This window comes from Myxocyprinus asiaticus, chromosome 29, assembly GCF_019703515.2.
Source record: "Myxocyprinus asiaticus isolate MX2 ecotype Aquarium Trade chromosome 29, UBuf_Myxa_2, whole genome shotgun sequence".
Taxonomy (NCBI): Eukaryota; Metazoa; Chordata; class Actinopteri; order Cypriniformes; family Catostomidae; genus Myxocyprinus; species Myxocyprinus asiaticus.
In genome coordinates, this window is record NC_059372.1 from 3,786,051 (window position 1) to 3,806,007 (window position 19,957).

The 19,957-nt window shown below is 35.8% G+C and overlaps 1 protein-coding gene across 6 annotated transcripts in view; it reads right to left on the bottom strand.

Moving 5' to 3' along the window:
• Positions 1–37: 37 nt before the first annotated feature.
• The window catches only part of abcg2a (ATP-binding cassette, sub-family G (WHITE), member 2a), a 28,128-nt gene continuing 8,208 nt past the window's right edge, over positions 38–19,957 (bottom strand). For 5 of the 6 annotated variants that reach the window (XM_051661425.1, XM_051661426.1, XM_051661423.1 and 2 more), the window contains 14 exons: positions 16,296–16,355; positions 16,077–16,191; positions 15,297–15,449; positions 13,655–13,812; positions 13,296–13,447; positions 9,022–9,123; positions 8,661–8,908; positions 7,565–7,647; positions 7,329–7,418; positions 5,065–5,189; positions 4,379–4,533; positions 4,059–4,148; positions 3,742–3,806; positions 38–632 (listed from right to left, as the gene is read on the bottom strand). In XM_051661425.1, the coding sequence (XP_051517385.1) occupies positions 479–632; positions 3,742–3,806; positions 4,059–4,148; positions 4,379–4,533; positions 5,065–5,189; positions 7,329–7,418; positions 7,565–7,647; positions 8,661–8,908; positions 9,022–9,123; positions 13,296–13,447; positions 13,655–13,812; positions 15,297–15,449; positions 16,077–16,191; positions 16,296–16,355 (1,750 nt within the window). In that variant the 3' untranslated portion in view covers positions 38–478. The remainder of the gene's footprint in view (positions 633–3,741; positions 3,807–4,058; positions 4,149–4,378; positions 4,534–5,064; positions 5,190–7,328; positions 7,419–7,564; positions 7,648–8,660; positions 8,909–9,021; positions 9,124–13,295; positions 13,448–13,654; positions 13,813–15,296; positions 15,450–16,076; positions 16,192–16,295; positions 16,356–19,957) is intronic. The other variant, XM_051661422.1, reaches the window with a different exon arrangement.

Here is a 19,957-nt window from a genome sequence, read left to right on the forward strand (position 1 = left end):
TGGGAACATTGTGCCAAAAAGTCTCTCTCAAAATGACTGAAACAAAGAAACCAAACATTTGTTTTTATTAGATTTGGGTCTCATATAAAATTGCAAAACAGACATACAATTTAGGTATTAAACAAAGTAGTTATCAAAATATGAAAATGAAACTTTACAGGAAATAAAACTGGAGTGACTCCATATTGGCAACTCTTTTATTTACTGTGTGCACAGACTATTACAGAACGACATCGGAACCAACTTTAACTTAATAACAGACTGCTGTGATGACTGTAAAAAGATCTATTTAAACATAAACCAATATACTGTCTTGCTACAAACCTTTCCTCTGAATGGCTGTATTTGCTTTAGTTTCTCTACAGGATGATTGGTGCATTTATAATCTCTCAAATTCTTCATCTAAACTACAATAATATGAAATTGTTAGCAGATATTACAACAGAGGGAGTGTGTGTGGAAGAGTTTGATCAGGCGTTTATGTGAATTTCTTGATGAAGCGAAGTTTCAAATAAGCAATAGCCAGGAAAATGAAGGTCATGATTCCCAGAGCCAAATTATTCTGCCACAAACCCCACGCTGAGTGATCAATGCCCTGATCCTGCAGGAAGTCCTCACCTGTAGAACAACTACTAAACCAGAGACAAAACACAGAGCTCCATTTCACCATTTTATATTGTCAGCTAATGGTGTGAGTGATGTATAGTATTTATATATGTGTGGGTCTGCGGGAGAGAGCGGTAAGGATCGTCACCTGGGTAATGATGACTCGAACACCTGTCTCTAATTATAGTGATGGCAGAGGGAGACCTGAAAAGGCACACCAGAGCATCCGAGTGGGGAGAGAGGAGTAACCAGAGCGCACGACAGCCTAAACTAAGACTGAAGTTTATCTCTTGACTCCTCCATTGCCCACAAACTTAGATCCTTCACAGTCTTAGTTTAGGCTGTCGTGCGCTCTGGTTCGAGTCATCATTACCCAGGTGATGATCCTTACCGCTCTCTCCCGCAGACCCACACATAACCATCCCCCCCATGCCACAATATATCACTCAATATGTCATATTTATTTATATATGATACATATGTTCACACATCTGTTAGCACAATAATGCTATCGTTTATGTAATTCATTGCACAGTAATTACAGTCTATCGTAGCCGGACTGTAACGGTGGACAAAATAAGTAATCCTCGCTCTTGACTTCTTACCAATAAAGTGAAAAGAGCGCACGCACAAATTATTCCAAGCTTTGTCAAACAGATGTTTCTAAGTCAATCCTTCTGTAGGCAGCCGATGGAAGCAGCAGCAGCATCTGGGACTGGAGCGCTTTGCGAGTGGTTTCTGATTATAACATTGCGGTTTTAGATGAAACGTTACTTTCGCTTGATTATTAGGACAATCATTAACTGCACACATTGTCCGAGGAATTTTAAAGACATCTTACAACATTTAAAAAGCAAGAATGTAACCGCATGACACGCAAGCAAGCAGAAGCAACACACAAAACGCCAGCCAATCGCATTTCCGCTAGCCAACCGGAATACGAAATAAATCACAATTTTCATGTTTTTCTTGAGAAAATAAGTTTGTCTACACTCTAGTCATTTATATAGCACTTTTCATAATACACCGTTTCAAAGCAGCTTTCTAGAAAATCACGTCTTGTAGTCTGAAAGCTCCCTGTGAACAAACTGAAGTGACTGTAACAAGGAAAAAACTCCTTTCAATGTTATTTAGTGGTGGAAAAAAAAAAAACTTGAGAGGAACCTGACCTCTGGTTTTACGATACATGTACATACTCCAATATTATTTAGTGGCTTGAGAAAAAACCGATCGGCACACGTAATTTGTTTTTGCCCTATTCCCTGTTTCAGTTTGCTTGTAAACTTTACTGATGTTATTACCGGCTTATAACATGTTCACAAGTGTTGTCCTCAAAGGTGTTTACATTTCAAAGTCAAGAGCAGATAATTATAAGTCTCATATAATCACAGGTTTCTTACATTGTTGGTTTTTTGATAGTTATGACTCATAACATAAGAGTGTCTGTCTGTTTAACGTACTGCTGCTGTTTCCGTCTCAGAAATCCACCGATTTGCGCGGTGATGTCGGCGTAAATAAAACGACATATTTTATGTATGTAGCACCAGGACATGACACTGTTGTTTGGCAAATTCAACAAGCTTTACCGCTACAGATGGCATTTGCCATCGATGTACTGGAAGTGTGTTGCTCTGTTTTCCTGCGAGCGCTCAGCTCCGCCTCTCCGTATTGGTGGAATAACCCTGATTTTCAATCAGAGCTTTCATGTGTCTTGGTATGCTCTCTACCAGTCTTTCACATTGCTAATACAGGCCTGGAGATTGGGCTGAAGCACCCCCAGATCATTGGCGATCGTCCACCTGGTCGTCTAATGGTTAGATTTGAGATCCGGAAAGGCTTAAAAGCCACAGTGTCTCGCACCTACTGTGAAATTTGGTGGAGGATCGGTGATGATCTGGGGGTGCTTCAGCAAGGCTGGAATCAGGCAGATTCATCTTTGTGAAGGACGCATTAATCAAGCCACGTACAAGGATATTGTAAGGGGGTTCAGTGGAAAGGAGGCGAGAACCGGCTTGACAACTTAAATAATATTAATAAATAACAAAACACACAACCAAAAGCACACAGCACAGCTGCCTGCAATTCTCTCTCTCTCGAACTGTCGTCCCCGGCCGCCTTTATCCCTCGCGCGCCCCATCAGGCTGATTGGGGACCGGGTGCGTCTCATTCCCGCCCTCCTCGGCTCTACAGATATCCTGGAAGAAAACTTGCTTCCATCTGCTCTGACAATGTTCCCCAACTATGAGGATTGGTTTTTCCAGCAGGACAATGCTCCATGCCACACAGCCAGGTCAATCAAGGTGATGATGGAGGAGCACCGGATCAAGACCCTATCATGGTCAGCCCAATCTCCAGACCTGAACCCCATTGTAAACCTCTGGAATGTGATCAAGAGGAAAATGCATGGCCACAAGCCATCAAACAAAGCCGAGCTGCTTGAATTTTTGCACCAGGAGTGGCATAAAGTCACCCAACAGCAATGTGAAAGACTGGTAGAGAGCATGCCAAGACGCATTAAAGCTGTGATTGAAAATCAGGGTTATTCCACCAAATACTGATTTCTGAACTCTTCCTAAGTTAAAACATTAGTATTGCGTTGATTATAAAATGAATATAAACTTATCTTTGCATTATTCAAGGTCTGAAAACACTGCATCTCTTTTGTTATTTTGACCAGTTGTCATTTTCTGCAAATAAATGCTCTAAATGACAATATTTTTATTTGGGAGAAATGTTGTCAGTACTTTATAGAATAAAACAAAAATGTTCATTTTACTCAAACACATACTGTATCTATAAATAGTAAATCCAGAGAAAATGATCATTTTCCAGTCTCTCAATTTTTTCAGAGCTGTACATATTGAGATAAATACAATATTTATATACATAATACATACTATACTATCACTCAGTATAATATATACAATGCAATTTACATATACATACACAGAAGTTGCATCTGAAGTGGCATATAAATGTGAGTTTATGCAAACTATTTCATTCTGCAATATTTTTAATTGTAATATACGGATAGATGAGTTTATTGATACAGTTCTAGTGTTCAGTTTGTGTCATTGTATCAGAGAAAGAATGAGTGTGTGTGTGTGTGTGTGTGTGTGTGTGTTTCATACTTACACAGAGGTGCTTGTGTTCCTGTTGTCACAGAATGTCAGTCCAGTAAACTCGTTAATCTGCAGAGCCTGTGAGTATCAATACAACCATAAATCAACACTCTGACTGATCTTCATTCAAACTTCTAACAGTTAAACAACCGGTTTAATGATTCGTAATTTAGTTTTGTGTTTGGGTTGATTTAACTGTACATTTTGACTGTTTTTGGTGCAAAAAAACAACCTTGAAGCCTTTCAGTGGATTTCAGGGGGAAAAAATAAAATGCTTTAAAAGTGTAGAATATGACCCCTTTAACAGAATGAATCTGACTGGCGACTCACAGCGAGACCGTAGCGAGGAATACTGAAATACTTCAACCAGTTTAACCACCCCGCAACACTCGGCAGATTCACCAGCAGCCCAGAGAAGATCTGAACACACACACACACACACACACACAGACATAGAGTAAACATGTTTACTGTATTTAAACAACAATTACATTTGATCAAATATCCAGTATCTATGAATCCTATATAAATGCACTATATTAGTAAGGCTAATGTTTGTGGCCGGCGAATGATGCATGACGCTTCATACAGTATTGACTTTATAATCTGGTTTAATACCTGTTTGCATAAATGTGTGTGTGTTTATTCACCATCATAAAGACAAAGCTGATGGTCATGAAGATGTTTGCGATGGCCACCACAGTCTGATCGGCGGAGATGGCCAGAGTCATGGACGTCGCCGTGTACGACACCAAAATAATGGAGAACAGAAAGATGAAGAACGCTTCTGCCGTCGCTTTCAGTCCTGTAATGAGAAATATAACAAGATGTGATTAAACCATCCAAACTATTTCCCTTCTGTAATGGGACGCTTTATAGTTGTGCACACATATATTTTTATATGTTTGCATAAATAATGTACCAGCCAGAGGTAGAAAAAAAAAATGCCCTCCTTATCTTTAAAAGATCTTAGTGTTTTTCTGGCCACTGTAGTCTTTGAATTACTCACTTTTTTGTGATGCACTGTTTTTCTATTTCTCTATTTTCTCTGGAACACATCCATTGTAAAAAGTGCTATACAAATAAAAGTTGAGAAAATTCAATGAAAAAAATAAGTGTAGGGTGGGACTCAATTTTATCCATCAGAAACTGATTGGATGGTGAAAGGAGTCAAAAAACAAGACGTTCTGACGATATCAGCTGAAAAGGAAAGTGGTTTCAGAGGCAAAACACGTTATTACATTTTAATGAAAGATTAAGAAGACAAACAGTACACTGATGAATCATTCACAATAACATCAGAAATGTGTGTTAAAGTTAATGAGGTGTGTGTGACCTATCATCCAGTACGCCACACAGCTGAAGATGATGGCGGGGATTGTACGCAGAGTCAGAATGTCCGACAGGATTTTAGACAGGAAGTAAACAGAAACTCTGTAATATCCACTGATGTATTCGTGCCTGAACATACCAGATTAATATGAACAATGAGAACAACACAGAGCACAACTTCACAATGTAACATTAAAAAATATATATATTGTGTATATATATATATTATTTCTATACACACACACACACAGTAAATAGTATTTCATATATACAGGTGCATCTCAATAAATTAGAATGTCGTGGAAAAGTTCATTTATTTCAGTAATTCAACTCAAATTGTGAAACTCGTGTATTAAATAAATTCAATGCACACAGACTGAAGTAGTTTAAGTCTTTGGTTCTTTTAATTGTGATGATTTTGGCTCACATTTAACAAAAACCCACCAATTCACTATCTCAAAAAATTAGAATACATCATAAGACCAATAAAAAAAAAAAACATTTTTAGTGAATTGTTGGCCTTCTGGAAAGTATGTTCATTTACTGTATATATACTCAATACTTGGTAGGGGCTCCTTTTGCTTTAATTACTGCCTCAATTCGGCGTGGCATGGAGGTGATCAGTTTGTGGCACTGCTGAGGTGGTATGGAAGCCCAGGTTTCTTTGACAGTGGCCTTCAGCTCATCTGCATTTTTTGGTCTCTTGTTTCTCATTTTCCTCTTGACGATACCCCATAGATTCTCTATGGGGTTCAGGTCTGGTGAGTTTGCTGGCCAGTCAAGCACACCAACACCATGGTCATTTAACCAACTTTTGGTGCTTTTGGCAGTGTGGGCAGGTGCCAAATAGTGCTGGAAAATGAAATCAGCATCTTTAAAAAGCTGGTCAGCAGAAGGAAGCATGAAGTGCTCCAAAATTTCTTGGTAAACGGGTGCAGTGACTTTGGTTTTCAAAAAACACAATGGACCAACACCAGCAGATGACATTGCACCCCAAATCATCACAGACTGTGGAAACTTAACACTGGACTTCAAGCAACTTGGGCTATGAGCTTCTCCACCCTTCCTCCAGACTCTAGGACCTTGGTTTCCAAATGAAATACAAAACTTGCTCTCATCTGAAAAGAGGACTTTGGACCACTGGGCAACAGTCCAGTTCTTCTTCTCCTTAGCCCAGGTAAGACGCCTCTGACGTTGTCTGTGGTTCAGGAGTGGCTTAACAAGAGGAATACGACAACTGCAGCCAAATTCCTTGACATGTCTGTGTGTGGTGGCTCTTGATGCCTTGACCCCAGCCTCAGTCCATTCCTTGTGAAGTTCACCCAAATTCTTGAATCGATTTTGCTGGACAATCATAAGGCTGCGGTTCTCTCGGTTGGTTGTGCATCTTTTTCTTCCACACTTTTTCCTTCCACTCAACTTTCTGTTAACATGCTTGGATACAGCACTCTGTGAACAGCCAGCTTCTTTGGCAATGAATGTTTGTGGCTTACCCTCCTTGTGAAGGGTGTCAATGATTGTCTTCTGGACAACTGTCAGATCAGCAGTCTTCCCCATGATTGTGTAGCCTAGTGAACCAAACTGAGAGACCATTTTGAAGGCTCAGGAAACCTTTGCAGGTGTTTTGAGTTGATTAGTTGATTGGCATGTCACCATATTCTAATTTTTTGAGATTTTTGTGAATTGGTGGGTTTTTGTTAAATGTGAGCCAAAATCATCACAATTAAAAGAACCAAAGACTTAAACTACTTCAGTCTGTGTGCACTGAATTTATTTAATACACGAGTTTCACAATTTGAGTTGAATTACTGAAATAAATGAACTTTTCCACGACATTCTAATTTATTGAGATGCACCTGTATATATATATATACACACATACACACACACACACATACACACACGCAGTAAATAGTATTAATATACTGTATATACACACAGTAAAATTGTATATATAAAATACTATTTACTGTGTGTGTGTGTATATATATATATATATATATATACACACACACACACACACACACACATTGTAACATCTTTATATATTTTAAAATATAGTTTATGAAATTATAAAAAATCCTAACTGGAAAATGATTAATAAATTAATTAATTTTGTACATTTTAAAAATGCAAACAATTATTTTTAGGGTTAGGTTTGGGTTTACCTTAAGTCACTGTACATAGCTTTATATAAAACCAATACAAGTCAATAATATGTCATGATTTAGATAGCCAGTAAATGTATGTTTGTGTGTCTATACTCACACGAACAGTTTCCTCTCCGTGATGAAAAGTTCAGCTGAAGAAACCGAACTGAAGCACTGATTAGTGGTGATGAAGAACAGAGCACCCATCCTGAAATAATCAACCAATCAATTAATTAAACCAGAACTACTTTATCTCAAGTGGAATAACAACCGGATGTGAAATTAGATGTTAAAGAAATCGTGACAGGACTGCAGTATATCAGCTGGATTAATGCGTGTCGTGTGTTTTTATACCTGTTCTGAATGCCGCTTGAATTTGGTTGCACTCCAAAAAATATCGCTCCAACAATCAGAGCCAGAAATATCATCACCCCGATCTGATGAGAGAATGATCAGAATGAATCTACAAATATCAACCTGAATCTAAAGAATCGAAAACAAGTACTGTGTTTGAGACATGTTCGAGTGATGAGGAAAAATAATCATTTAATCAGAGGTTTGAATCTATTCATTGAAAGTGGAGAATTTGAACTGAGACTGATTCAAATTAAATTTAAATCAGAGACACTTTTAAAACATTTATTCAGCTCAAACCTTATGACTTTCCACTTTTTTTTTTCTTTCCATACAATGAAAGTGAATGGTGACTGCGACTAAGACTTTTTCTTTCTCCTTTTTTTAATTTTTCATAAGAATTGTGGAACTAGTCTAATGACGCAGTCTACAGGAAACTTAAAAGGTATAGTTCACCCAAAATTTAAAGCTTTTATGCTGCCTTTGTGTGCTTTTTGGAGCTTCAAAGTAATCCAATGACTCCAGTGGTTTAATCCACGTCTTCAGAAGCAATATGATAGGCGTGGGTGAAAAACAGATCAATATTTAAATCCTTTTTACTCTAAATCTCCACTTTTGCTTTCACATTCTTTGTGCATATCGCCACCTACAGGGCAGGGAGGAGAATTTATAGTAAAAAAAAAAAAAAAAAAAGGTTCTCACCGACACCTATCATATCGCTTCTGAAGACATGGATTACACCACTGGAGTCATGTGGATTACTTTTATGCTGCCTTTATGTGCTTTTTGGAGCTTCAAAGTTCTAGTCACCATTCACTTGCATTGTATGGACCAAAAACCTTCATTTGTGCTCTGCAGAAGAAAGAAAGTCATACACATCTGGGATGGCATGAGGGTGAGTAAATGATGAGAGAATTTACATTTTTGAGTGAACTATCCCTTTAATGGCCAAATCAAAAGTGCATCAAAATCATCAAAATGTTCATGCTGTTGCTTAATATTCACTGCAAATAAACAGTGACTATTCAATTGCTGAGTCCTCCACATCCAATGGTATTCCTATTAAACTGGACGACTGGACGATTAAATGGCTCACCTGAGCAAACGAGGTCTGTGGATTGAGCATCAGGTTCCGGAAGGTTCTCTTCAGAACCCATTTGAACTGATGGCAGAAGGACGTGTTGTACGTGATGGTTCTGGATTTGGGCCGTGTGCTGTAATCTTGACCCTGAATGATTCTCTCCAGCTCGTTCTGGGTCTGTTTGTAGGCGGGGCTTTTCTTGTATTCCTCCACTAAACGATCCTCAATTCCCTTTAGAGACGAACTATGCTCCTGGTCCACTTCTGACACACAAACACACACGTTTACATGTACGTCCAAACTGATAGTCTATAATGATTTAAAAGCATGTCTCCAGACATAAAGAAGGGAAACTGTGTGTGTTTGTGTGTTGTACCTTCGTAGTGGTTTAATCTGTTGAGAGCGACAGCCGTAGAGTCTCCGTTAATCACATCCAGGAAGAAATCAGCAGGATTATTATGGGCTTCACAGGTGTATCCTGATACATAAACAAAAGACAGAGTACATCCATGAGCAATATGGACGATATGATCGGTTTATGTGCATGTGTTTATAGGCCAATGACATCACTCTCATTTGTTTATCCAGATCTATTACATTTATTCAAAAATACATAAATGCAATTCAAATACTAAAATACAATGACTTCTATCATAACAATGTTTTCAATTTCTGAATTAAAATTTAGATTTTTTGAGTGCATAATGTATAAATGCCCCAAAACTTATTTGTGAATTAAACATTTGAGATTTCAAATAAATAAATAAATAAATAAATAAATAAAATTTCCTTAAAAAGTGCATTTAAAAAAAAAAAAAAAAAAATTTATTCAAGATTACTTTTTACTTTTACAATTTGGATTATCAAATCAAAACCTGAAAATGGTATAAAAGTTTCTTCCTAACTATGTGAAACCAAAACTAGATGAAAGAGAGAGAGACAGTTAAAGCAGTTATGGTATTCGGTCATTTTTAACCGAAATACATTTTCTATTTTTTTGGTTTTCTCTCCTTTTTCTCCCCAATTTGGAATGCCCAATTCCCAATGTGCTCTAAGTCCTCGTGGTGGTGTAGTGACTCGCCTCAATCCAGGTGGCGGAGGATGAATCTCAGTTGCCTCCACGTCTGAGACCGTCAATCCATGCATCTTATCACGTGGCTTGTTGAGCTCGTTACCGTGGAGATGTAGCGCATGTGGAGGCTTCATGCTATTCTCTGTGGCATCCACACACAACTCACAACACACCCCATTGAGAGCGAGAACCACATTATAGCGACCACGAGGAGGTTACCCCATGTGACTCTACCCTCCCTAGCAACCGGGCCAATATGGTTGCTTAGGAGACCTGACTGGAGTCACTCAGCACACAAATTTTCCTCATTTAATAGAAATGGTTTCTTTTATCTGAGCAGTACAAGACTTGGTGACTTTTCCTCCATTTGCCATCTGAGCATACCAAAAAAAAAATTGGGCTTGATTCGATAAGTCTAAGTGGTCGTGTAAAAAAAAAAAAAAAAAAAAAAAAAAAGCATCACCTTTGGTGTTCACGGTCAAAATTGACCGACCATTGAAAATGAAGCAATGTTTTTTTTATCTGTGGATGATTTATTGATTGTATCTGACAGTGCAGAAAAAAAAAACAGACAGAAATTACAGGGTGAGACTCTAAAACATCCTCAGTGCAAAACATACACACCCACTCACACACAAACACACAAAAATGAACTGGTGACACTATAACACAGAGCTTTTTGTTTACATTTGTCAAAAAAAAAAAAAAAAAAAAACATTATGTCACAATGATAAACACACACACTCAGAAATGAATGGGTGAGACGATAACACACTCACAATGCAGAACACACACACACACACACACACACACACACACAGAATCAGGGCATCAATAAGTGGAGCTCTACAGACATCTTTTGGTCATTGTTGGCTTTACAAGTCATCTGTTGTTTTCCAGCTGATGACAGCAATCTGACACTCACACACACACACACACGTTTGCAAAATACATTTTTACTATAGAAAGTTTGAAATTGCAAAATGTTTTCTCTGATTCTTCTGTTTTATACTCTAATTGAATTTTCTGAATTTTGCATTTCATTTCTGTTTCTTGATGTTTGTTTTCTTGACACTATTACACATTTATTTGAGTGAAATGTTTATTTCTGAAATAAATTAATGGTTGTAAAATGCTTATTCTGTGTCTTCTCTTTGTAACACCATGGTCAGGTTTGATCGCAAACATAATGACATAAACTGCAAAAACAATTTTAAAATGCTAAACTTTATCAAACTATTATTTGTCAATGTATAAATATATATATATATATCCAAATGTATATCTCATGATAAAATATAAAATTAGGTTTCAACAAGTCATTAGACTACACAGTATGTGTCTACAGTCATCTACTGGCTGTTACTGGCATGACATGTTTTTCAGGTCATGTTATTTATATTTTGTTCATCAGATGGCAGCAATCTGCCTCCAATTTATATCACATTCTCATATTTCTTTCATGTTTCAACTTCTAGAAAAGTAGTTTCTGAATTTCTTATTTTTTTCCCAAATATGAGCTTATTTGTATATGCAAATTAATGGTAAAATTTAGAAATGTACATCAGATCAAAATAGCATAAAATCCCAAAAGAAATGCATAATTGTATTGTTCTTACTTCAGGGAAGAAATGGTATCATCATCATAAAAAAGGGTTACACATCTAAACCTTCCGGTCAAAAATGACTGGCTTTGTCGAGTCAACATAATTAATACAAATGTTATATTTCTAAATATATTTATTGGGCACATGTTTTAAATGACATCCTTTTCATTATCTCAGACACCCATGTCTCCCACTGACCCGCAGGGTTACTTTTGAAATGTTTTCCACTACAGATTACAGAATACATGCTGTAAAATGTCATTTGTAATGTATTCTGTCAGATTATTCGAGCTCAGTAATGTAATCTAAATACTTTGGATTACTTCTTCAGCACTGGTAGATTTTTTCACTTGTTTGACTATAAACAAGTAAAGTAAGAAAATACACTTTACTGTAAAAATACATTCTCTGAAAAAAGCCTAAATATCTAATGCAGTTTTCCTAAACTAATTTATCTTGTTTTAAGGATTTTTAGATATTTTGACAGAAAAACAATATTTAAATCCTCATTAAAAATAACATTTTGGCAGTACATCTTTGCCCTGATATCATAAAATATAAATCGCGCCTGGTAACGGATGCATGTAAAAGGCAAGAAATAGCATTTTAGCTTAGCATAAAGCTAAATGTTCTCGTGACAATTTACACAAAGTTAACTATTTTTGCTGCTCCAAACTTCAAAACCCCACAGACAGTACACAACGACATCCTTTTCTGATCGCATGTGGATTCTGTTCATAGAAAATATATTATTTGTAGCTTTCTACACAGTGTTAAAGGCTACATTGGTTAGCACTTCTTGTAAAAATACCCTGACCGCATTAAAAACATTGACAAGGCATGTAATCGTATATTTATTGGATTTATGTTTCATCAAGCGTTTCTAACCGTTTTAGTTTAGCTGTAGAAACACCATGTAACTACACTATTAAGGCTACGTCTACATTCATCCGGATACATTTGAAAACGGTGTTTTCGTTTCAAAACGCTCTCCGTCCACACTAGCATTTTCAAGCATTTTCCAAAAGTTGCTCATCCACACTGAAACGTCTGCAAACGCTTACGTCCCTGTACTGCGCATGAGTAAAACGTAAGACGCTTCGACATGTGTCATTTCCGTCAGGTGTTTATTTACTCTCCGCCTCTTTGAAACGTCGCGGCAATGTACGGTCTGAAACGCAACTGTCCTCGCGTTCCGCCGCTGAACAACAACTGCGAGTAAACATCCCGTCTCCTTTGAAGAAATGTAAGCTGATGTACAAACCGACATTAATCTTTAACAACGCAATCAAACTGGAGAGTAGCCAAAACAACTGCGATACTACGTCGTCCACCATCTTGTTTTGGACTGAATAGGTCACATGACTGCGTCACATGACTAAAAATGCGTCATCGTTTTCGAAAGCATCCGTTTTCACAGTCCGCACTTCAACGCGAAAACAGCGTTTTCAAATGTATCAATTTTGGAGTGCGTTTTCAAAAAGCTCAGTTTTCGCGGACAAAAACGCCGTCTCCGTGTGGACGGAAGGCCAAAACGGAGAGACAAAGATCTGTTTTCAAACGAAAAACGTATTAGTGTGGACAAGGCCTAAACTCCCAAGGGAAGTTACTCAGTGACGTCATATCAAGAGTGTAAAAGCGCTCGTATGAATGTAACACATTATAAGAAAGTGTTTCACCGCTGTTTAAAAGCTCCTCGGATCGCATCATTTATACGGATAAATGTTTTCCAGCTGAATAAACATTAAATGAAACAAATGACAATAAAATGCAAAGTAATCTCTTCAGTAATCAAAATACTTTTTGAATGTAACTGTATTCTAATTACTAATGATTTAAATTGTAACTGTAGTGGAATACAGCTACTTATATTTAGTACTTTAAATAAGTAACCCTGCTGACCCATATATAAAAGAACAGATCTAAAGTGTGTGTGTGTGTGTGTGTGTGTGTGTGTGTGTGTTTTCTCACCGATCTCACTGAAGTAGTCCAGGGCGTTCTGAGCGGGTCCGTGATACACCTGTCTGCCTCCCACCAGCAGTGTGAGACTGTCGAACAGACGGTAGATGGAGTACCGCGGCTGGTGGATGGACAGAATGATGGTGCGGCCGTTGTTTGCCATCCTAAACAAAAGACAATTTAAACACACAAACTAAATTATATTTGGTATAAAGGAAATGAAGCTACAGTAAAAACATTGCATTTCAGTGAAGTCAAGTACAACAAATACCATTGTGATGTAAAAATATTTTATATTATTTTTTGCATTGCAGAAATGAGAATTAAGGGGATTAATTGTCGTGTGTGTGCGATTATGTACAAAATCATACCGTTTCAGCAGCATGAGCACAGAGTTTGCCGTGCTGGCGTCCAGTCCTGTGGTGGGTTCATCGAGGAAGAGAACCGACGGATCAATGATCAGCTCCATACCGATATTCGTCCTTTTCCTCTCTCCACCCGAAATCCCACGAATCAGCTGCGTGCCCACCTTTAAACCAGCCAATCAGAGAGCAGCTGTGAATTAAAGTTCCGCCCTCTAAACCCAACATTTATAATGTTTATGTTCATTTATTATATTTGTCTGCATATATTCATATTATATTTAAGGCTGTCAATGTAGCGCATTTAGTACATTCATTTTATATTATTGGATACTGAATACTTTTGAGAACAAAACTGCTGAAAAAACTCGTTCTAGGTATGTTCCCATAAAGAGAGCAAATAATGTCTTTATTCACTTCTGAAAATGCCAAAATTTGTAATTTAGGATTCCAGTTAGTCTTTAATAATGATAATTAGCTTCATTTTTAAATAATAGAAGTCTATGGGGAGTGTGCATTTAGATGTGTTTGTGTGTTACCTGTGAATCATTTGTTTTATGCTCTTTTATGTCAGTCTGTATATATACACACACACACACACATATTATAGAAATTATATACTTTTGTGTTGTTGTTTTTTAACTAATCTGTACTTTTGAGACATTAAATATTTTCTTTATTCACTTCTAAAAATGCCAAATAGTATTTTACGGTTTGGGTTAGTTTTATTATAATTTAGAATTTATTCAGATGTATAATTAAAACATAATTTGTAAAAGTACATAAAATAATATAAATTATTATAAATAAATTACAAAATTATTTTATAATTATTTTTATATAGTAACTAAAATGATAGTAAATTTAACACAGTAATATATAATTTCAAAATTATATAAAATTAATAATGAATAATTACAAAGTTATTTACAATTATTATATAGTATTAAAAAATATAGTAATGTCATTTCAAAATTATTTACAATTATATAAAATAATGAATAATTACAAAATTATTTTACAATTATTTACTATATAGTATTTCAAATGTACAATTATATAAAATTAATGAATTATAAAATTATTTTAGTTATTATATAGTAAAAAAAATTATAGTAATTTATCATTTCAAAATTTACAATTATAATTAATCATTACGAAATTTTACAATTATTTATTATATATTATTAAAAATATTATTATTATTTAGTATTAATTATTTATAATTATATAAAATGAATAATCATTACAAAATGATTTTACAATTATTATATAGTAACAAAAAATAGTCATGTATAATTTCAAAATTAGTTACAATTCTATAAAATTAATAATTACAAAATTATTTAATAGTTATATAGTAACAAATATAGTAATTTAATAATTATTTCAATTATCAATTATATAAAATAAATAATTACAAAATTATTTTACAATTATTTACTATATAGTAAAAAATATAGTAATTTAATATAGTAATGTATAATTTCAAAATGATTTACAATTATATAATTAATAATAATTAATAATCCCCAAATAATTTTACGATGAATTATTATTATACAATTATATAATGTTTAAGGTTTTTAATATAAATGTTTAATTAAAAAATATAATTATAATTCAATTTATTTATAAACGTGTGTTTTACCCGTGAATTTGCTACTTTGCTCAGGCCGAGTTCTTGAATAAGTCTCTCCACTTTCTCATCTTTTTCGCGTTGACTGATTGATTTTGGGAGCCGCAGTGCAGCTGAGAATCGCAGATTCTCTCGAACAGTCAGCGTCCCCATGACAACATCATCCTAATGCCAAACACACACAAACATTTCACATTTTTAATTTGAGAACACAACACTAGAACAAGGCCTTGACATCAAGCACTTTTAAAAGCACACACACACATTTTCAGTAAACTGGAAGGCAGCAACAGTCTCATGACACAGCTGGCATGATTTTAGATTAAATTAAACGATCGCTCGAGGAATCCATCCTCCTTCTGATGACACGTTCTTCTTGTTTAGCAGAACAGATATTTATGGAAGGAAAGCAAAACACAATCCTCAACAGTTACAGACAAACTGTTACACACCAAGATTGCATTAATCTTAGTAAGCAATCACACAATTACCTTAGTCATGATACGAGTTCTGCTGACAGAAACACATCAGTATTACAGTGAACTTCCCCTTTAAAATGCTTATGCCAAGTTTGAAACATGACTTAAACTGTATTAAACTTTGATGTTTGTGCTCCAGACATGAATGATACGTCAAATCATGCGGCTTGTTGAGAAGAGGTGTGATATTACTTTTCTAAACAATCAGACTTACAATTTTTGCCTGGCAGATGTTAAAACAGGCTAAAAAAATTCCCATAGACTTACATTAAAGGAGGGACCCAAGCTACATCTAAAGTAAGAGTGTTTGTACCTGTACTACATATCCAGACAGACATTTAAAGTTTGGGGGTTGTGGTGCTCCGTCTATCAGAACTTCCCCGGAAAGACCCGCGGGATCCTTGCGGGCTGCCAGAACATCCAGGAAACTGAACACAATTAAAACACAAACAACAATATACGAACATTACAGCATTGTTGCACATACAGAGAATAGATTCAAGAGAAAGAGAGATCGTTAAAGAGCTCTTACGATGATTTTCCACTCCCGGTCGCTCCTAATATTGCGTTCAGTCCTGGTTTCATGAGACCGCTAGAGAGAAAATACAATTAAAAAATATTTTATGAACAATATCACCATAAAGACACAAGATACAGCCAAACACACACAGGATGTTGACAATTATAAAACAAACACCCTGCCCAGTAGGTGGTGATATGCATGAAGAAAAATGTCATGTTTCTTGAATAGGTGATATTTTAGGGCATTTCTATCTTTATACTGTTTAAGGCTTTGTTTGGAAAATGTTAATAAAACATTATATTGTTACATATTGTTTTGTTTTCTTCCCTTATGCCTGGTTTATACTTTGGAAGAAGCCAAACTTTTTTTCTCCTGGACGAACTAAAGCTTCACTGCATTTCGTCATCATTTGTAGGCGAACTAAGCGAAGCCTGTACACCCAGTAAGTATAAATTAGCCTTAAGGAAATAAGTTCATTTTGAGAGGAAAAGTATATATGGTCAAATTTCAGCTTTCAAAATCTGTGATTAATCGCGATTAACTATAAAAATTTTGTGATTAATCGCAAATGTAATTGACTAACAGCACAACAATTATTTTATATGAATGCGCCTAAAGTTGATATATTGCTACATATTAAGAGCCTACAGCCGAAATATTTATTTACTTTTATCATATTGCTGTTGCCTTACGCAAAAGTATTGAGATCAAAAGGTTTCATTAAATTTCAATAAAGTGTGTCAAACCTTTGCACTGGAAGTGTATATGGTCATACAAAATGCATCCAAAATAATTACACAAGAATTAGACCAATGTTGCTCAAAATAGTTTTAGATGTAAAAAGGAGTATAGCACATCACACTGCAAGGTATGTCATGTCAGCTATCCACCAACATAAGACACAAACACACATCCTGAATTTACATATGCAAACATTTTTATCCAAAGCATTTTCAACAAAAAATAAGGAATGCTACAGCACAAGCGATTCACTCTAAGGAGACATGAGAAGTGCTGCGAAACAACGCTCCACTACTGCTGGTTAAAGTACGTTAACCTACCCACTTTAGGAAATTATAATATATTTTATTGTTATATTATATCAAATATAATTATATTATGATGTGTTTCATTTTGATGGACTGCAATGACAATTTTAGCCAACCATGTAAAACGGCAACTTCAAGATCAAGTAGAAGCCTCTGCCAAACGCTAGCACTGACAAGAGGAGTGAACAAACATGCAAGAGGTTAATGACGGTCGTACACAGGACAAGAAGCACCACGGCGTGTCACGGGTAGGACACGGCAAAGGTATCAAACACAGAACACGTCAATGCGGTTCAAGTGACAGAAGGTACAAGATTACAATTGTACTTTTTAAAATTAATTTGTCACCCCACATTTTTAAGAGGCTTAAATGTGATTAAAATTGTTGTATATGGAATATAAAATAAAACATGCACTTTCACATGTATGTGTGTGTATATATAGTAGCACCCCTTCCCTCGTCCTAGTTTAACACTCAAAAACATCTACTCACCTTAACTATAACATGATGGCTAAATGGCAAGGGAAGATGGTAAGAGATGTTTTTTTTAATAACTTTGTGTTGTCTCTTGGAGTTTCATGAGCAGAGAGGCATATCAGTCCGTCCACAGTGTGAAGGTAGGATCTTGTGGATTTATTAATGAAGTACTCTTGTTTTGAAATCTCCCCGTTGTTTCTAGTTGTTATGACATCCCCTGAACACTTTAAAATACCCATGATGACTTTTGACATCTCTATATCCTGTAAATCCACTTCGCTAGCTAATTTTACTTTGACATCAACACCATAGATGTCTATATAGGAACCACTGACCGGAAGTTCCAAGACAAAATGTTCAAGATGGCTGCGTGCTAGTTTCTCTGCAGCATAAGGTGAATATGAAAGATACATATAGACAATATATCATCCAGTGATGGCTAGAGTAAATAATCTTTATACTTTGATAATGATTTGGGTCGAATTTAATGGAGAACTATGCAAGTTGAGCTCCGTGGCACTGCAGAAATTTGAGCAGCCTCCGGAGTCATTGCTGGGCGCCGCCGACAGACACCGAGCAGTGGCAGCAGTATTCATACACTCATAGAAAACAACTATTTAGAATTTTAGAACATGTTGTGTTGTCCACGTCCATGTGCGACCCCCTTAACGGTCATCCTACTATGACTAGCGCCTATTTACCTGCCTTTCAGCAAATCAGAGTCTAACTGGCTGAATGTTGTGTCACCTAAGTAATATTAATGAGCACAGTTGATCAGTTTTATATTGTGCCCCCATCCCCTCCTTTTATCTCACACTCCTGGTAATGGAATACCCTGATGAGCGCCATTAGTAAAAACTTGAGGCCGATGTTTCTATTTAATACAGATTACGAGATATAATAATTTCATAATCTTGGAAGAGGAAATTAATCTTATTGTACAATTATACAAGAGTCAAAAATCAAATACTCTCTCTCTCTCTCTGTATCTCTTCCCACCTAAAAACACACAGGTAGACACACAAAAGTTAATGATTACTCACAACAAACAATCTCGCATGAACCGACTCCAAACTCCAATCACATTTTCTCTCTCATGGAAAGCCGTCATACTCGGCATGTGTTTGTGTGCTGGCCTCCTCTCATAATATCTCATATCGTTTTATGATTATGCTTTAGCTGTTTTCTAGTAGTTTCAACGACCACCAGGCTCAAATACACATGCTAATGACACACGTGAGGCATATCCGCATACACTTAAACACTATAGATAAGTATCAGGGTCATTGACATGACATTAACACAACAAGCAGGGTCAGCAGTGTGACATGCTTTACTTCTAGAACTCAAACTATTTTAAACAAAAATTTTCATATTTGTTAAACATGTAGTTTTTGACCTTGTTTTAATTGAGATATGGAATATTAGTACTTTTTGAAATGCCCAAGAATAAATAATAGTAACTTACTGCAATGCAAAAAAATGTCTACCAAACAATACATGCAAAAAAAACATTGCAACTACAATTGTAAGTAAACATCATGGTAGTACTGGTACTGCACTTCATGTATACTGATTTTAATTAAAGAAAATCATTGTGTCTGAACAGGATGGTTGTCATTATTGTATTACAGTAATGAGAAAGAGGTTTTTTTTTTCTCAATTACAGTAATGAGAATTTAAATGAAAAACAAAAAATAAAAATTATAAATAAAAAGTTTAAACTAAAACAAAATCTAAAATATGCTTAATTTTAATAGATTTTAATCCATGTCGATTAGCTTTGAGATCATCTATATGCTAGTGTACTTCTAAATGTTGACAAATGTAACTTTTGGCAGATATATGCACTAAAAATTTTACATTAAAACGTGCTTAAAAAGCCTTTCCCTTCCGGAAATATTTACCTAAAATATTGATGACTCATCTTGCACTACACAGACTGTTGTCCAATTAAATACTCTAGAATGAGTGTGCCCCTCCCCCCAATACAGACTAGCATGTTGCAAATCATCATTCATGGCTGTGACGTAGCTAAATCGAGGTGCGTCCTTCGATATGCTCCACCCAAACTTCCTGTTTCAAAGGAAAATATGTCAACACAGACAGGAAACTGCACTAGCCAAGTCATTTCATAGGGTGTT